This window comes from Rhipicephalus microplus, chromosome 8 (assembly GCF_043290135.1).
Source record: "Rhipicephalus microplus isolate Deutch F79 chromosome 8, USDA_Rmic, whole genome shotgun sequence".
NCBI lineage: Eukaryota > Metazoa > Arthropoda > Arachnida > Ixodida > Ixodidae > Rhipicephalus > Rhipicephalus microplus.
Genome location: NC_134707.1, coordinates 123,522,795 through 123,540,924, shown reverse-complemented (window position 1 = coordinate 123,540,924; position 18,130 = coordinate 123,522,795). Strand labels below are relative to the sequence as shown.

Genomic DNA, 18,130 nt, shown 5'->3' with positions numbered 1-18,130 from the left:
ATGATGTCCATCCCATATCACCTTGTACTTCCTGATTTGGTGTGTTCCCGTGAGCTCCTAAGGCAAGCCTACCCTCGTGCCTTAATTTCTAATCTTGCTTGAACTTCTGATCTCATGCACAAGACCGCATTGCCGAACGTCAGACCAGGAACCATGACCCCTTTCCGTATTTTTCTCACAACCTCATACGTATTGTAATTCCACAGTGCCCTGTTTTTCATCACCGCTGCATTCATGTTACCTTTAGTCGTCACGTATATTTCGTGTTCCCTTAGGTACTCGGCCCCATTGCTTATCCATACGCCCAGATATTTGTATTTATCTGTTATCTCTAGCGTGACCTTCTGTATTCTAAGCTCACTACCTTCATTATCATTCAAAATCACGACTGCTGATTTTTCCTTACTGAATCTGAAATCTAACCTATCTCCCTCAATACCGCAAATGTCCATCAATCTTTGCAAATCTTCCTTGTTGTCGGCCTAAAGCACTATATCATCTGCGTACATCAATGCTGGTAGTGCCTGTTCAATGAGTTTTCCTTGTTTGAAGAAAGAGAGGTTGAAGCCCAGTCCACTTCCCTATAATCTGGCCTCTAATCATTGTGGGTACATCATGAATAACAAGGGCGACAGAGGACACTCCTGCCTAAGCCCCCGTTTTACTTCTGTGGGCTTGGATACCTGTTCTTCCCACTTTATAACTGCCTTGTTACCTTTGTAGATATCTTTTAAAAGATTAGTGACTCCATCTTCCATTGTGTCCAGTGATCCCCACAAGTTCTCTTAAACCACGCTATCGTATGCTTTCTTGATATCCAAAAATGCTAGCCATAGGGACCTGTGTTCCTTTTCTGCTATTCCGATGCACGATCTACGTGACTATATATAGGCGCCACCTAGCGTCGAGAAGAAAAAAACTAAACTAAACAAACGCCATTGTTGATTTTTCAGCATCATTCGCGCTCAAGTCTGAGAAAAAATTGAACTTTACTCACAATGAATGTCTGGAGAAGTGTTTGCTTCCGGGCAGACGACCATTCCGGCGAGATGCAAGCTATCCAAGTGATTCGCTCAGTCACCATCTTACTTGGACAACAAAGTGGCGTGCATTGTTTTTGTCTATGACTCTGTTATCACGAAGCTGTCTATTCTGCCTACTACAGGAGAATTACAAACAGACTTAAGATGGCCGCCGTCCACTTACCAGTCCATTTAGTCGCTTACAGTGAGTATTGGAACACACCTATCTTCGAAAAATGCACTCGTAGTTTGCCGCCATTTCTTCTCTGCAAAAAGTGCGCTCTGCTACAGAAGCCATAAAGATATAGCCGTTCTGCGCGATTGATGACAATCGAACGTTTGCGCTCCCCTAGACCCATTCTCTAGTCATTTTGTTGCGCAGAGTGGCCATATTTTGCGGCTTGCACAGGCACATGAACCTGATGAGCTTGCCCAGCAAAGAGTATAATCCCACAAGTGCACTCTCATTTTCTGTTAATCAGTATGTGTCCTAATGTGCCACTAGGGGTTTTGAAGCGTGCGAGCTTCCCGCGAGTGCACATAACTTGCTCGCTTGACACGGCTCTTACATTAACGTTCACGAGCAATGTATGAAGCCCGATGCTCAAGTTGATAACCCTGCTTCATATGGTGGATGCCAAAGGGTCCTAATCTCCGAGTTCAACGCGGAAGTTTACGCGTATGAGCTTTACTTTTTTCCCTGTATCATCTAGGCTTCATGCAGAATATCAACCAGAGAATAGAGCACAGTATAAACACCATGGAAAGCTTTGAACGCCCACACAACAGGCAAATACTTAAGGGCAGAAGACAACAAGCACCTACGTCTTATATTACAGCTTCGTATTGTGCGTGCTGAGAACTTTCTATGATAAACTCCTACCAACTCACCCAGCTTTCCGTACTTCTGTAATAAAATAATATGACCGTAAGCGATTGCTGTTTTTCTAATTTTCTTTGAAGATAAGAACTCTTCTTAGACGTTGGTAAAAAAAATAAAACTGTGTATTAACCTTCTCTTACGGCCATCATACCTGTGCGTACCTGATTGAGCTGGTTCGGGTTGAAGCCGAACAGGAGGAAGGTCGGCAGGGCACAGGCGAAGCGAAGGGGCGACTCGCACAGCGCGTAGGCGACACGGCGCAACCACTGCGGTCGCACGAGCAGCCGACCACGGTTGAGAGCGATGGCCGATGCCTACGGGGAAACATGCCTTCAATTAGCACCCACATGTAATGTCTCCATAAAGGGCCTCTAAACCACAGTAACCTTATAGGCGAGTTTCTTCCTTGCCTTCCGTATACCCTCCCTACAGGCGCTATCTCCTCGACGCCACTTCGTAAAATGTGTGAAATCACCTTACAAATGTTGGGCGAGTAAGTATTTCGAGCTTTTCGAATACACGCCACTATCACCACTTGCGCAGACGCAAACGCAGAGAACGAAGTGAAGTCAGTTTATCCCTCAAGTTACTCATGAGAGACAAGGCAGACCGGGCAGGGCATGCGACTGCAAGGCAAAGAGGGGTAGAAGACAATTCACAGCAGATATAGTTTGTATATGGAACAATCCATTGCCCATTTCATTTTGACATCACGTGAGCGAACAGCTGACGTCACGAATTGTGCTGCAAATGCGGGAAACGCCGGGCAGAGAATAGCACGCTCGTTTTTCGTACTTCTATGGGTGGCTTAGCAACCCTTTAAGGGCACGAGGTAGGCAATACACATCCCACGCATTTTTTGTCATTTTGGTGTACCGTTTTCTTAGTCACTAAAATGCATATTTATATATCTCACAGAGCATTTTTCAAAATATTTTGTTCTTTAAACGGAGCTAGATGTATTGAAGTTTGTATATTAGTGGAATTTTTTTCATCTTTCTACCACTACAGCCTAACTTTCAAGTTAATTGGCCTTTAAGAAAATTTGTATCTCAAAAGCATTAAAGCGCATAACTGCGATTCTGCGTCACTATCTGTACGTTTTCATGCAGAATGCAAGAAAAAATTATGAAGCTATTATCTTAGAATGCATAGCAAAAGATGGTACCTAAGTAATAAACAGCGTGCTTTTGAGATAATCGAGCTTAAAGTTATAAAACACCTGAAAAGCGATCACACTTCGTCATTAAAACTATTTTATTTTGTAGATACAAGCTTGGTCATTATTTCATTCTTCCTTTTTTTGCATTAGCACAAAGTGCCCATAAGCCACCACACACACCTGTGTGGCTGTAGACTCTGTAACATATGAAGGAACCTATAAACCATGCACGCACTCGTTGCACAATTTACTAGTTGTGAGGCCTGGTGTGATTCTGTGACTCGCATATGCCTGGCAGTATTCACTTTGGCAAATTACCAAGCATATGCGATAGATTGCTCAGCTGTTATCTCCTAATAACATAACGAGCTACGTGACGCTAACAGTCAAAAAAGAGTGTTTCACATTTGCCGCGACAGCAACTGGTGGCGCTGACTGATGTCCCCACGTTTAAAAGGATATATACCCTATAGAATGGAGGGAGGGATAACCGCTGCCGTAGCTCAGGCGTAAAGCATCGGACACAGGTTCCGATCCTGCTGGTGGTAAGTTATCTTTTACAGCGAACGCTGTTTCGAGATCACAACACGGGTAGCGTGCGCGCCGTAGTTGTCCACTGCCGCCGCCGGCTTCCGTAACTACTATCGCACGAAATAGAAAAAAGTAAACGAACATCACCAAAAACACAATGGGATTCAAACCCGTGTCCATTGCGTGCCCGTCCAGTATTCTACAACTAAACCATGCCGGTGCTTGCAACTCCTCTGCAAAGTGGCCTTAGGCAGTGTTAGTGTCGGGAACAGGATAGCGTAAATCTGAGCAATTAAGCGTTTTAGGACAGAAAACGAGCAACAAGGTATCACATAGTGTGAATTGCGCAACGAGTGGGCCATCGAATGCTCCAACCCTTTATGAAAGCTTGATCTTTTAATAGCGAAGCATTTTCTAGCGAACTTCGGCGACTTTGAGCGTACCTATCTATCTATCTAGCCGCCTACGGCTTTTAGCTTTCCTGGCCGTTTCAATGATGGTATTGACACCAAAACTCGGCTGCTGACCCGCAAGTCGCGGGTTCAAATCCCGGCGGCGGCGGCTGCATTTCCGATGGAGGCGGAAATGTTGTAGGCTCGTGTGCTCAGATTTGGGTGCACGTTAAAGAACCCCAGGTGATCGAAATTTCCGGAGCCCTCCACTACGGCGTCTCTCATAATCATATGGTAGTTTTGGGACGTTAAACCCTACATATCATATTGACACCAAAACTTATTATGGTATAACATGACTCTATGAAGAACTTTTTTGACTAATCATAACATAAAAATCATGACATGTATGTCATAAATGTTATGATATACATTTTATGGTCCTGCGGCTCTTGCGGCGGTTTCGTTCACATGGAATGTTGCAAAATTGGCATGGTATGGCATAGTTGCATGGCGAAGACAAGCGACAGACCTAACATGAAAATCAAAAGATGCGTGTCAACATGACTACATGCTACCCTCATGATGTGCTCGTGGCCGTTTCGCTAGCTTCACATGTACCAAATTTGGTATTACGTGACGATAACGGACGACTTAGGTAAATGATACATCCAAACATGATAATCTTGACATGCGTGTCATGTAACAACATGACTACATGATGCGCTCGTGGCCGTTTTGCTAACTTCTCATATGCCAAATATGGTATTACGTGACACGAATAGATGACGAAGGTATATGACTGGTGCAAACATAATAATCATGGGATGCGTTTGATGTGAGAACATGATCACATGCCGTCGTCAAAGTACCAATACATTTCGACGTGACGCAGTGCGCGTGCTCGCCGGCGTTCATTTCGTCGCGTCAGGCCGGCGTTGCCATGCCAGGCGCTGGTGCTGCCATATACTCGCAAGCGTGCGCCACGCTGCGTTTATTTGACGGATGCGTGTTTCAGTGCGTCCAGCGTCCCTCCGTCGCGAAAAGAGGGAGATTGAGTGCTGTATGGGTAACGCATTGGCATTGTTACTCTATGGCATCGGTACGAAATGCAGCGTATCGCATTTCGCGCCGGTTGCCGTCGGGCCGCGCCAAGGGATGCTCCATGGTCGCGCCTGGTGTCAGACTATAGAGTGCTCGTGTGTTGCTAACGTAGCGTCGTTGTGCACCGCGTGCACGCGCGTCAACGCTACATTGGAGTATATTGGGCCCTTCATAGTGCGCTCGCCACTGTTTTGCTAGCTCCACATATACCAAGTTTGGCGTTACGTGACGTCAAAGAGTGACGAAAAATATGTCTGGTGCAAACGTGATAACCCTGACACGCGTGTCATGTAAGAATATGACAACATTCCATGCTCATAGCGCGCTCGTGGCCGTTTCGCTATCTCCGCTTATACTAATATTTGGTATCACCTGACATGAATAGATGACGAAGGTAAACGACACATCCAAACGAAATTATGACACAGAAGTAATTTGCGGCATGATTTACCTCCACCTCGTAACCTTCTGCTGATTTTAAAGTGACATATCAACATTTCTCCTTCACGCTTTGCATATCATCGATTGCCACAATGCGTGGGGTATGCCAATTTTTTCACCAATTAACTGTGGGTCACTCCCACTGTGGGGGATTGTGGGGATTACAAAAGCTACTGGAATAATTCTTTACTGTCGTCAGCCACAGCACACAAAAATTGCACAGAGTTCCTTGCAAGTGTGCAGCGGGAACCATGATTCTCCGAAGAATGACGTAGGTGGTATAGTGAGTGCCTGCCTAATACACAATGATTAATGGCGCAGAGGGTACCCTGCAAGTGTCCTGGCAGCAGGTACCTAAAGAGTGTTAAAAAAATTGGCAGATCCCACGTACAGTAGGTATTGACGATACGCGAAGCACGAATGAGACAGGGTGATATGTCTCTTTAAAATGAGCACAACGTTACGAGGTGGAGGTAAATGATGCCGTACATGACTTCCGTGTCATTATTATTATGTTTGGATGTGTAGTATACCTTCGTAATCTATTCACGTCATGTTATACCCAATTCAGTATATGTGGAGTTAGCGAAACGCCCGCGATCACGCTATGAGTGGGGTGTGTTGTTATGTTCTTACATGGTACACGTGTCAGGATTATCATATTTGCGCCAGTCATATATTCCATCATGCATTGACGTCACATAACACCAAATTTGGTATATAACGACCACGAGCGCATAATTAAGGGCCCAGTATACTCTGATGTAGCCTTGACGCGCGCTCACGTTGAGCACAGCGACGCTTCGTTAGCAAAACGCGAGCACTCTATAGTCTGATGCAAGGCCCGACCGGTGCGACCAGCGTCCATCGGCACGGCCCGACAGCAATCGGCGTGAAATGCGACATGCTGCATTTCGAGCCGATGCGTTACCCAGAAAACACTGCGTCTCCCTCTTTCCGTTACGGAGGGACGCCGGACGTGCTAAAACTCGCATGCGCCAAAGCAACGCAGAGCGGCGGGCGCCTGCTAGTATATGGCAAGACCGGCGTCTGGCGTGGCAACGCCGGCAAGACGCAATGAAATGAACACCGGCGAGCACGCGCACCGTGTCACGTCGAAATGAATTGGCGCCTTGACTGTGGCATGTAGTCATGTTTTCACATGACACACATCTCATGATTATAATGTTTGCACCAGTCGCATACCTCATCATCCATTGACGTCCCGGAATACCAATTTTGGCATATGTGAAGCTAGCGAAATGGCCGCGAGCGCGTAATGAGTGTGTCATGTAGTCATGTTGTTACATGACACGCATCTCATGATTATCATATTTGCACCATTCACAATCCTTTGTCATTCATTCACGTACTGTAATACCAAATTTGGTACATGTGACGCAATAGAAACGGCCGCGAGTGCATAATGAGCATGGCATATAGTCATGTTGTTACATGACACGCATGTCAAGATTTTAGAGTTAGGGTCTGTCACCTGTGTTCGCCATGCAATCATGTCATACCATACGAGTTTTGCAACATGCCGTGTGAACGAAACCACCGCAAGAGCTGCGTGACCAGGAAATCAAACCATGACATTAATGACATATCATGATTTTCATATTCTGACTAGTCAAATATGTTCTTCATACAGTCATGGTATGCCTTACCAAGTTTGGTATTGATATCATTATCAAAACGACCAGGAGAGCTAAAAGCCGTAGGCGGCTTGATAGATAGATAGATAGATAGATAGATAGATAGATAGATAGATAGATAGATAGATAGATAGATAGATAGATAGATAGATAGATAGATAGATAGATAGATAGATAGATAGATAGATCGATAGATAGATAGACAGATAGATAGATAGATAGATAGATAGATAGATAGATAGATAGATAGATAGATAGATAGATAGATAGATAGATAGATAGATAGATAGATAGATAGATAGATAGATAGATAGATAGATAGACAGACAGACAGACAGACAGACAGACAGACAGACAGACAGACAGACAGACAGACAGACAGACAGACAGACAGACAGACAGACAGACAGATAGATAGATAGATAGATAGATAGATAGATAGATAGATAGATAGATAGATAGATAGATAGATAGATAGATAGATAGATAGATAGATAGATAGATAGATAGATAGATAGATAGATAGATAGATAGATAGATAGATAGATAGATAGATAGATAGATAGATAGATAGATAGATAGATAGATAGATAGATAGATAGATAGATAGATAGATAGATAGATAGATAGATAGATAGATAGATAGATAGATAGATAGATAGATAGATAGATAGATAGATAGATAGATAGATAGATAGATAGATAGATAGATAGATAGATAGATAGATAGATAGATAGATAGATAGGCAGGCAGGCAGGCTCAAAGTCACCGAGGTTCGCTAAGAAATGCTTCGCATTTTGAACGCAAGGCCTGTGCGGTAGCCGCAGGACAGTCACAACGAAAGTGGAAGAGCGGCCTTTCAGAGCCTTTTCTAAATATACTCATTGGGTATCTGCTGCAAACGCACTTGCTAGGTATCAACTACGGCATTATTAATTTTAATTTTTGGGCAGTGGGACACCATTCGCTGTGCTATTTATGCTTCGTCATTCTTCAGGGAAGCGTGGTGTCTGCTAAAAACTTCCGAGAAATTTAGTGTTAATTGTTGATGCAATGGCTGGTGACGATGAGGAATTATGTCTGAAGTGGGTATGTGACGCAGTTGATAGGTAATCAAGAAGAAGTTTTTGTAATGGGTTGGAGCATTGGACGACCCACTCGTTACGCTATGGTATTGTGTGACGCCTGGTTGTTCTTTAGCTGTTCTGAAACGCTTTTAACTCATATGAACTCGATTGTTTTTCCGACATGAACTTTAAAATAATTGTGCTTGTGGTTTGGATGGTATGAAAGTGGCACCTTTTAAGGCTGTCTCTGATTTAACTTGTTATGGGCTCTCTCATTCATGTAACTTAATCTTGGAAACTGGTACGTTTTCGGACAAAATGAAAATCGCCAAAGTTAGTGTCTTATACAAAGGAGGCGCGGTTTGCATTATTGCTAATTACACGCCAATATCTATCCTCCTGCTTTTTTCAAAGATCGCTGAAAAAGTAATTAATGCCCGAATAACTATTCACCTAAAAAATATAAGTGGTTATCTCCAAAACATTATGGGTTTGAAAAGAGGAAATCAACAGAATCAGCTTTAGTTAACAGTAAAGAGGAAAATTGTTTCCAACATAGAAAACCGCTTCTAGACAATTAGTATTTTTGATGATATTAAAAAAAAACTTTTGATTCAATCAAGCATTGGATTCTTTTCAGAAAGCTCCCATATTATGGAATACATGGCACGGTGTATAAGCTACTACAGAGTTATCTCTCAAATAGAGTACAGTGTGTTGCATATAATAACGTATTATCAGATGTTCGATACCTCGCTTTTGGCGTCCCACAAGGGTCTATATTAGAACCGATACTATTTCTTCTTTATAATAACGATATTGTCAACATTCCTGAGACTCCTGAAATTGTGGTATACGCTGCCAACACAAATGTGTTTTTCTCTTCAAAAGATCCAACAGTCATCGTACGTGATGCTAATATTTACCTCCAAAATTTATCGCAGTGGTTAAGTGGGAATCAGCTACTTTTACATACACAAAAAACTAAGTATATTATCATTTCTGCTATAAATAAACTGCTCCAACGTCAAAATGCCATATTGTTCGAATCAGAAGTGCTACAACAAGTTTCAGAATGTAAGTTTCTTGGTGTCTATTTCCACGAATCCCATCGGTGGACGTATCATGTAAATTATGTAAAACGTAGTGTAGCCCAAACAATTGGTGCCCTAAACAAACTTCGTATGTTGTTACCCGAGAACATAAAACGACAACTTTACCATTGTGCTGTTCACACAAGGCTACAGTATTGTATACTAGTTTGGGGCGCTATATCAAAAACAAACATTCATGTTCTTTATCTAATGAAAAAACGTGCTTTACGATTCATTCACTACTTATCAAGTCAACAACACGTTCCTTCCTACTTTAAATATAGCTACATATTGACTATTAGGGACATGTATAATCAACGCCTAGCCGAAACAGCCTTCCTGAACTTGAAATCAGACCCAGAAATATTTTTGTCATTATATACTAATGCTGATCCGCATTATAGTCTCAGACACACTGCGTTTTGAAAAATTCAGACTAGGACAGGATACAGCATACAACTGCTCCAACGGCAGATACCAACTCTTTTAAATATGTACCCTTCTCTACTTGATGTGATGCACAGCTGCTCTTCTTTGCTAGCCTTCCGGAAAAAGTTAAACAGCTTCTACTCGAGCAATAATGTCATGTTCTTCTGTCTCCTCTTTTGTAGCTCTATTATTGTGTGCGAGTGTGTTTTGTGTTTCTCTGTAAGATAATTTTGTGTTTAATTTCTGTAAAAAAACTATTTCTTTTTGTTGTGTAACAATAGTTATTTTATTACACATATTTATACTTACAAAGTTTGACTACGGGTTCCAGAATTGAATAAAAACTGTGTATGGTTTGCCTGATATTGTTGTATAGTTGAACAATAAATTGCATAAGGTTTCGAATTACAGTTTCTAAGCTATTTGCGTTTTGTATTAAACTGTTGATTGTGTGATTGTGCTGCCTGGGGCTATGGGCCTAGTCAGGCGACTTTAAATGTTGCCTTTTGCCATAGCCCCAGGGCAACCTCTTTTGTTGCCGAAAAAATAAACAATTCAATTCAATTCGCATCAAGCCTGCCTAAGACAAGTCCGCGAAGCACTGGCATGGCTCAGTGGTGGATTCTTGGTTGGCACGCATCCGACACGGGTTATATCTCCACTGTGCCCTTGGTACGTACTATTTTATTTCTCATTTTGTGCGATAGTGGATACGTACTGGGCGGAAGCGGTGGCGGGCCACTACGGCCCCACGCGGGACTCGAGTTGTGATCTTATGACAGGTCTTGCTGTAAAAATGCTCTGAGAGGCCGCTCTTCCAGCTTTCGCTGTGACGGTGGTGCACGTCACGCGTAAGCGTGGCATTTTTTTTTTTTCTTCGTCCACTTTTATTTCGTCACACTTCTATTTCAATTACTTCTAATATTATCCTATGTACTTCTCTTGGCATGATTATTTATAAGTGGTCATTAATATAGTGTGTAACAGAAGACGAGCTCTTGTATTTACAAATTTTTTTTTACATAAACCACGTTCATTTTCTTTATGCGTACGCGTACATCCTGCACTTATTTTGCACAAGTGCCATGCAAACACTGTGATTTTCGTCATCCTGTGACAATGCTATCAATGCGACCACGGCACCAGACTCCCTACTTGACACTGCCCCATTGTGCGAATTTTAAAAGCATGAAAGGCAAAGATGCAGGCTATAAACAGTCCCCTGTGAAATAGCTGCTATAGAAGATGGCCAACAGTCCATTGTCGGTGGAAAAAATCCTAAGCAAAGATAAAAAAATGGAAACCCTTAAGCTTCGCTTTTAAGTGTTGAACGCGATAGCGAAATCCGGCCCCTAGTGAACCCTTCAATCGCTGTGTGCATACTTATTAATATATTTTGTTACATACACACATACGCACACCAACACACACACAGTAGATTGGGACAGCGCGCGCTATTATCGCCGAATGGGCTCGTTTTCGTCGTGACACCTGTCGAACAAAGCGCATTAAAGGGGCCGTGAAAATTTTTTTTAAGTAACCATGGAAGGAATTCATTAGAAGAGCTTATTGCCTCACGAATTCAACGTCGCAAGCATTTTAAGAATCAGTCCAGTGCAAGTGGACTCACAAAGGTTTATCGCATGCTTCAATTGCATTATCTTTTCTCTCGTCCAGACGAAAGCAATGGAAGCTAAGCAGGGAGGGGTGGCAGGGCAAAAAAACCACCACGCCTTGTGACCTTGAGCACTTCTTTTTTCTACGAATGCGCGGCTTTATCAGTGTGATCGCGCGCGCACGCTTGGAAAAGTAGCGGCCTCTCACGGCTATCTCAGTAACTTGATTTTTCGGTCACAGACGCACAGACGATTCGTCGCTTACAACCAACGGGGCCGACGCCAGCGGCGGGTTTTATGCGACACAAGCTCGTTAATGCCATCACGTTCAAACTATCTCAGGTCCACGCGAGGGGGCCTCTTTACCATTAACGATGTAGTCTGGAGAGGGCCCGAGCCCCCCAGCCACCTATATTCTCCACCTATGTATATGAGTGTGTACCCCTGCGATAAAGACACTCGCCGTCAGAGCGTGAGGCCTAGGTTTAAACTACAATATAGGAAACATGATCGCTTTCATTCAAACAACTTTTGGGTGTGTAGAATTTCAGGGACCCAGTATCTTGCATCTCATGTTGGCGTGATCACGCTCGAAATCTGGTCCTCGGTACCGGCTTTTACGTTTGGCCGAGTCGCGTTCCAAGCTGGTAGAGGAAAACCATGTCAGATGGAAGAACGTAGGTTCTAATGCGGCATGCTTGCCGAAAGAAGGTGCACAAAGAATGGCAACATGGCGTGGTGTAAGTCTATTATAAAGGGAAGCTGCGAACAAAAGGGGTAGGAACGCACATCAAGGCCTATGTGCTGCAACAGATTATCTTCCGGAGCAGATGAACCAGACTTGGGCACTGGCTGATAACAGTGAGCGATGCGCAAGCGCATCACGGCCTAAAATGGGATTGGCAGTGCTGAAAACCAAGATAAAATGAACCAACAAGCCCCAATATGATAATAAAGCAGAAATTATGATTGATGATGGGGTTGAATGTCTTCACACCACCGCATAATGTCTTCACACCACCGCAAGACGCCGTAGTAGATGGCTCCGGAAATTTCAACCACCTGGGCTTCTTTAACGTGAACCCAAATCAGCAGAAATGACAAAGAAGCAATTGTGGTAGTTAAGCTAAAGGACCCCTGACACCGAATTTGGAACATCGAGATGCATGTACGTGCTCTTTGTATGAAAGGAAGAAGGGTACAATTAAGGGTCCGTTTTTCTTTGTTACACAGAAGATTAATGACATGTTTGAGCTTTGACATTTATTTTCCAGCACAAAACGCTGTCTGAGAGCCCTGCATGCGGGAGCACATCTGACCAACACTAGCGACGAGCGTTGCTTATAAAATGTATTTATATGGTTTTAAAGTGAGAGTTATTGCTCATCCGAATATTAAGGTCCAATCGACACCACCTGTGATTTGACGTAGACACAGGTTCAACGTGGTGTTGCTGAGGGCAAGCGAGTATTTTGAACGTCAGAGAATCCTTGCGCGCCCAGTACTCCGACTAGCACCCGGCGACGCCTTTTTGTGTCACCCCTTCTTTCTCTCCGCAGTCAGGCTGCTCTCGAATGAGTTCTGGCTGCTAACGCCGAAATACTTTTCTTTTTTTTCTGAGGGGTAGATGCTTAAAGCACGCATATCGTTTCATTCTTCACCATCCGCGGGTCCCCCCTATCGGAAAACTGCTCATTCAGCGTCACCGAAGGCTAACTGCACATACTTTCAGGCGCTCCCACGATGTGAGTTACTGGATTTTATGGTATTTAGGTGGGCGTTCCAGACTGGCGCAATGTCATTCTGAATTAGCAATGCTATACCTTTCATAATACGATGCATTAGAGCATTCACGATTTAATTTCGTGATCGCCAGACAGAAAGCTACCAATCACTCTAAAGAAGTTGTATAGAAATCATTCGGATTAAGGAGCCCTTCAAATTTACTAAATATTACTAAAAACAACGCTTTGGAAGCAAGCGGCTGACACCTGCACCACTCAAAAGAGGGTGCTGCCCTCTAGCCAAGCCCATGATTTTTCCTTCTAGGGGCACCTCTACGGCGCTTCCGTACCATCTGAAGGGGAAACAACCTGACGGAATCCGCTGCTGACATCTCTCTCAACTTCTCTACAAGCAAGAATTTGGATAGAGCTTAGAGAAAAGTATACGACGCATGTCACACGTCGAGTTAGCGAGTATCCCTAACAAGATTACATTCACTTCTGGGAAACCCTGCGTGCTTCATTGATGATTTTGAAAAGGGAGCTATCGTGCACGGTGCGTGTGGGTTTCGAAAATTCCACAGCTTTCTCAGTAGTGAAGCAACATTTAGCGCAGCATTGAAAACTGTATTAATCATCATACAGTAACGACCTTTTATCACCTCGACTTGTTGAGCGACTGAAACTTCATCATCATATTGACTTAGTTCACGAACTTGCTTCGAACTCATGGTTATATAATGGGTCATAGCTGGCTCTATAGGTGTAGATTAGAGCAAGCTGCATGTGAACATGGCGCTTCGTTCAAGAAACTTGTGTCGCTTACCGTGAGAAGCGGCGAGATAGGAACTAGAAGACGCACTGGGCTTCGGATGAACGTCATGTTCGCTACGGGTGCGAGGGCGACCAGCAGCAGTATCTGAAAAAAAAAGCTAAATTTCAAGGGAACTGGAAAATCCTATGTGTGTTGATCGATATGTGGGGTTTAACATCCGAATACCGCCTGATGATTGTGAGAGACGCCGTAAATTTCGACCACTTAGGTTTCTTCAACGTGCATCCAAATATGAGCACATGAGCCTACAGCATTGTTGCCTCCCTCCGTAATGCAGCCGCTGCACTTGGGATTCGATCCTGTGACCTGGTGGTCATCAGCTGAGTACCTAATCCACTAGACCACCTCGGTGGAGAAACCGAAGCCTGTTCAGCGAAAGCCTGTCATCATTCGACCAGCTATGCCACCTCTTCTTTTTACAGCTTCTCAGAAATCACGTGATTGGTGAAATAGAGTAAGGGGATAGGCAACAGCTGTGGCGGTGGCACTGTTGCTATGCGTCGCTGAGCCACCAAATGATTGCTGAGAGAGTGTGACGAGAGGCCACAGCTGGCACCGTTCCAGGGAACACACAGATGGACGGTCACTATGAGTAGGAGACTTTGAAGGCTTTCGCCGTAAAATGCATGCTGAATATTTCCATGCTGACTTCAATGGCAAATCGGCATTGGCAAACTGCAACAGCAACAACGCATGAATGTTGCGAAAGACTTTTCACACTGTGTTATAACTCAATAAAACTTGCTGTTGGGTTAGTTGGTTATTCGTCATATTTTAAGGTATTTTAGCACATCCTTCACTCTCGCAAACACTCACATAACCACTCGAGTAACACAGAGAGCGCTGAGTGTCGTGTGTTTTACTCCGGTGGATGTGTTAGTGTTTGTGTGGGTGTTAGCGAGAGTGAAGGTTGCGCTAAATATCTTACATTATCACTCTGTTATACCATGATATCTTCTTGTTAGAGCTTTAGTGGTGGAATGTCAATGCAATCAACTGAAAAAAAAAAGAGTTATATTTGCCTTCCAGTCATCTTGCGCAGATGCATCGTGAACCACGTGACGTTTTTTTTTTTATGCGGAGTGTCCACGCTATAGCGAAACGCGAAAAACAAAAGGCATCTGAGATTAGATATTAGTTCACGTATGAAGGTTGAAATGCTTAAGCTTATTCAACAGTCAACGTGCCTTGCCTTTATAAATAGCTTTCAGTTGCTTACTTTATCGTTGTACTGTGGCTTGTCGGCCAGCATCACCCATGCTGCCGTGTTTCCTTGAGAGAATCCTACCAAAAACAGTTGCGGCCATTCAGTGCGTGCCAGCACGTAGTCCACAAGGGCGGGTACGTCCAGCAGACCAATTTCGTCCAGACTGCAAGTCCAGGACCAGAGCAAATAGAGCAAATAACAAAGATTGAGAAAGGTTCCGACGAACGTTCATCGACAAGTGCTATTAATCAGTGAGACACTCTCTACAGACTGTTGTCTTGGACTGGGACAGATGGATTATATTTATTGGGTCCTTCGGAACACGTGTCAGCACATTTTGGGCCGCTCCATAGTAGGCACAAAAAAAGAAAGTCGCTAAATAAAAATTTTTAACATTGCGTGAGGCGTGTAGCCCGCGACATGTGTTATTTGTGTTTATTATCACGTATCTATTCAAAAGCCGACATTATTCTGTAGAAGAAAAGTTGCAATGACGACAAATTATTGCGATTTACATTTTCAAGTTCACTGCCAACGATTTTTAACGCTCAAACGCGTGTGTCACTTGTGGTCTGATCTAGCATAGACTAAATGAAGACCGTAGCCTGTTATTCAGTCCACCGATGAAACTGTTTTCATGTCGGGAGTAACGCTCTATTTGCCCGTCACAGCGGCAGCTTGCTTTAATTTTACAATGCCTGCGCAATGGCAGCATAACGAATAAGGCAATGGTGCTGATAGGGTGCGTCAGCTTTCAGCCTTGTGTGTACGATCCTGACAAATCCAAGACAACTTTCACCGTATGCTGCCGTCATTGCATGGCTTTCAAGTGTCGCGCGTTGAAAGTTGAAATGAGTGTCACCGCACGCCATAGAAAATGACCTTCTACTGAAGAAAAATAGCCTTTCCACGTTCAGGCTGGTTCTGACAACAATTTACTCCTTTATTTCTTACAGTTTAAAAGGGAAGATCAGAACGACAACCCTTCCAAGCAGGCTATATTCAAACTCACTCACACTCAACTATGTGAGCGTTGACAGTCTCGAAAGCGTCAAAGTTAGGATGTAATATCCCTCTGCGGCAAAAATCTTGGTGATTATTGCATTATGTCGGCCCATGAAGCCACACCACTTGGTTTAACATTGTTTTCTCATCTGTTGCCTCCCTTGAAAGCAGACTCAAGTGCATCATCCGAGACTTGCAGGTTCAAAGCGTATGGAAGGTTTCACCTTCACATACCGGAAATCCCAATAGCGGCTCTCGCTGTCACTGTACTCCAGGTGGCCCCTCGAGTAAGGCGTTCCGCGGTAGTTTCCAAGCCACACGTCGTAACCAGCGTCTGCAAGCAGGAATCCTGCGCAACCCAATGTTGTTGTTTTTTGTTTTATCGCCTAGAATATCTAAATTCATAATATAGTGTTCATTATATTATCAACGTCTTTTTTCCCGTAAGCATGTGACTAGTGCAACGACGTCGAAACAGAGGCCTTGCTGCAGAGAATGAGATACCACATTTCATTGATTGATTAATTGAATGATTGATTGATTCTCTGCCCCTATTACCCCACCCCAACCCACTCTGGTGGATCGGCAATAAAACGAGTGGTGCCTTGTTATATAAAGGAATTTGTTCATAATTTCATAACTTTAAGCCATATATCTTTTTAAATCATTTGTTAGATTATGATCTATTTGTTAGCAAAAAAAGAAAAAAGGGCTAAGGGTTCTTTTTTGTTTCAACGTTTAACCTAATGTTTAATGTTTCAACCTTACAAATCAATTCATTTTACTATATAAAAATATAACCAACTTGTTTTGAAAAATATGTGTGATTTCGATTAACTCAGTATTCAATTCGTCTCGTCTCTCGTGGGAAATAGCATACGACCTCGCAAACGCTCCTGTGGGTAAAACCCAGCACAGCGGCCCCAAAAGAAAAAGCACCGGAAGGAATCAATTTAGTCTCAACGTGCAAAGCACAAGATGGTCGGTCTCTTTTCAATAGAACGCGCAAGCGAGTTTTTCTTCTTCGTCCTTTTTGTGGTCCTTCATAACACATGCATAACAGTATCATCGCCTTTCTTGCCGGAAGCAAGTGACGATAATACACATCAAATACTGATGAGAGGTTGACATCAAAGAGACCACCTGAAGTATTTTTTTTTATGTTGCACCACAAACGAAAAACAATAAAGTTGCAAGTAGCTCCTTCGTGCTAAGATAATTAAATGGAAGAATTGGCAAAGTCGAACAAATAAGAAAATAAGAGAAATGAGATGTCAATAAACGTCTCAGTAACGACAGTTCACAATTCACTGAGGAGCTAGCCAACGCACTCCTTTAATTTGCGACTGCTGTATATAGCCCAGTGTGTGTAGCATACGCGCCGAATATTGCTTACCTCAAGCCCTGGTTAAGTTTGCCCACTAAAAGTACCTTCAGAAAACTTTTGCTTAATGTCTTTGATTCACTCATTATCATTCGACAATCTGACAACTTCGCAGTGATTTACCAATTGTTCGGATGCTTCTGTCGATTGTGAAGTGAGAGTATAAGTGCAATAAAATATGGTTATTGCGATGAGCCCAATGTAAGTATAGATTGTGGTTTCATTATGGGTAGTATTGTGGTTGCCCTGTGACATACTATAGGGCGCAGTTTCTTGTTATTAATTATCGTTAAAGAGCTCGTTTCGCAAATTTTTCTGCGTGTGCATCCACGTCGCTGATTGTGCGCGAAAAATCATCTTGTGCGTGACCGAAAAATGTACAGGGACATGACGTATTCCGCACAACAGTGAACAGGATAGTGAGTAAGACGTTAAATTTCGTTTAGCCTCCTATACATTCTCCCGTACCTATCCTTATCTTTGTGCGTGACTATGCGGTTAAGGTTAAACCTTTAAATACAATTTCACTTGGCACAACGCACGCCTATTGTGTGTTTTGTGCAGCCTGCATCAGG

At 43.2% G+C, this 18,130-nt stretch overlaps 1 protein-coding gene across 2 annotated transcripts in view; it reads right to left on the bottom strand.

Moving 5' to 3' along the window:
- LOC119165486 (lipase member K) overlaps positions 1-18,130 on the bottom strand; it is a 54,132-nt gene that overhangs the window by 17,561 nt on the left and 18,441 nt on the right. For both annotated transcript variants that reach the window (XM_075872557.1, XM_075872558.1), the window contains exons 3-6: positions 16,406-16,520; positions 15,179-15,329; positions 13,951-14,043; positions 2,067-2,219 (exon numbers count right to left, since the gene is read on the bottom strand). In XM_075872557.1, coding sequence (XP_075728672.1) covers positions 2,067-2,219; positions 13,951-14,043; positions 15,179-15,329; positions 16,406-16,520 — 512 coding nt within the window. The remainder of the gene's footprint in view (positions 1-2,066; positions 2,220-13,950; positions 14,044-15,178; positions 15,330-16,405; positions 16,521-18,130) is intronic.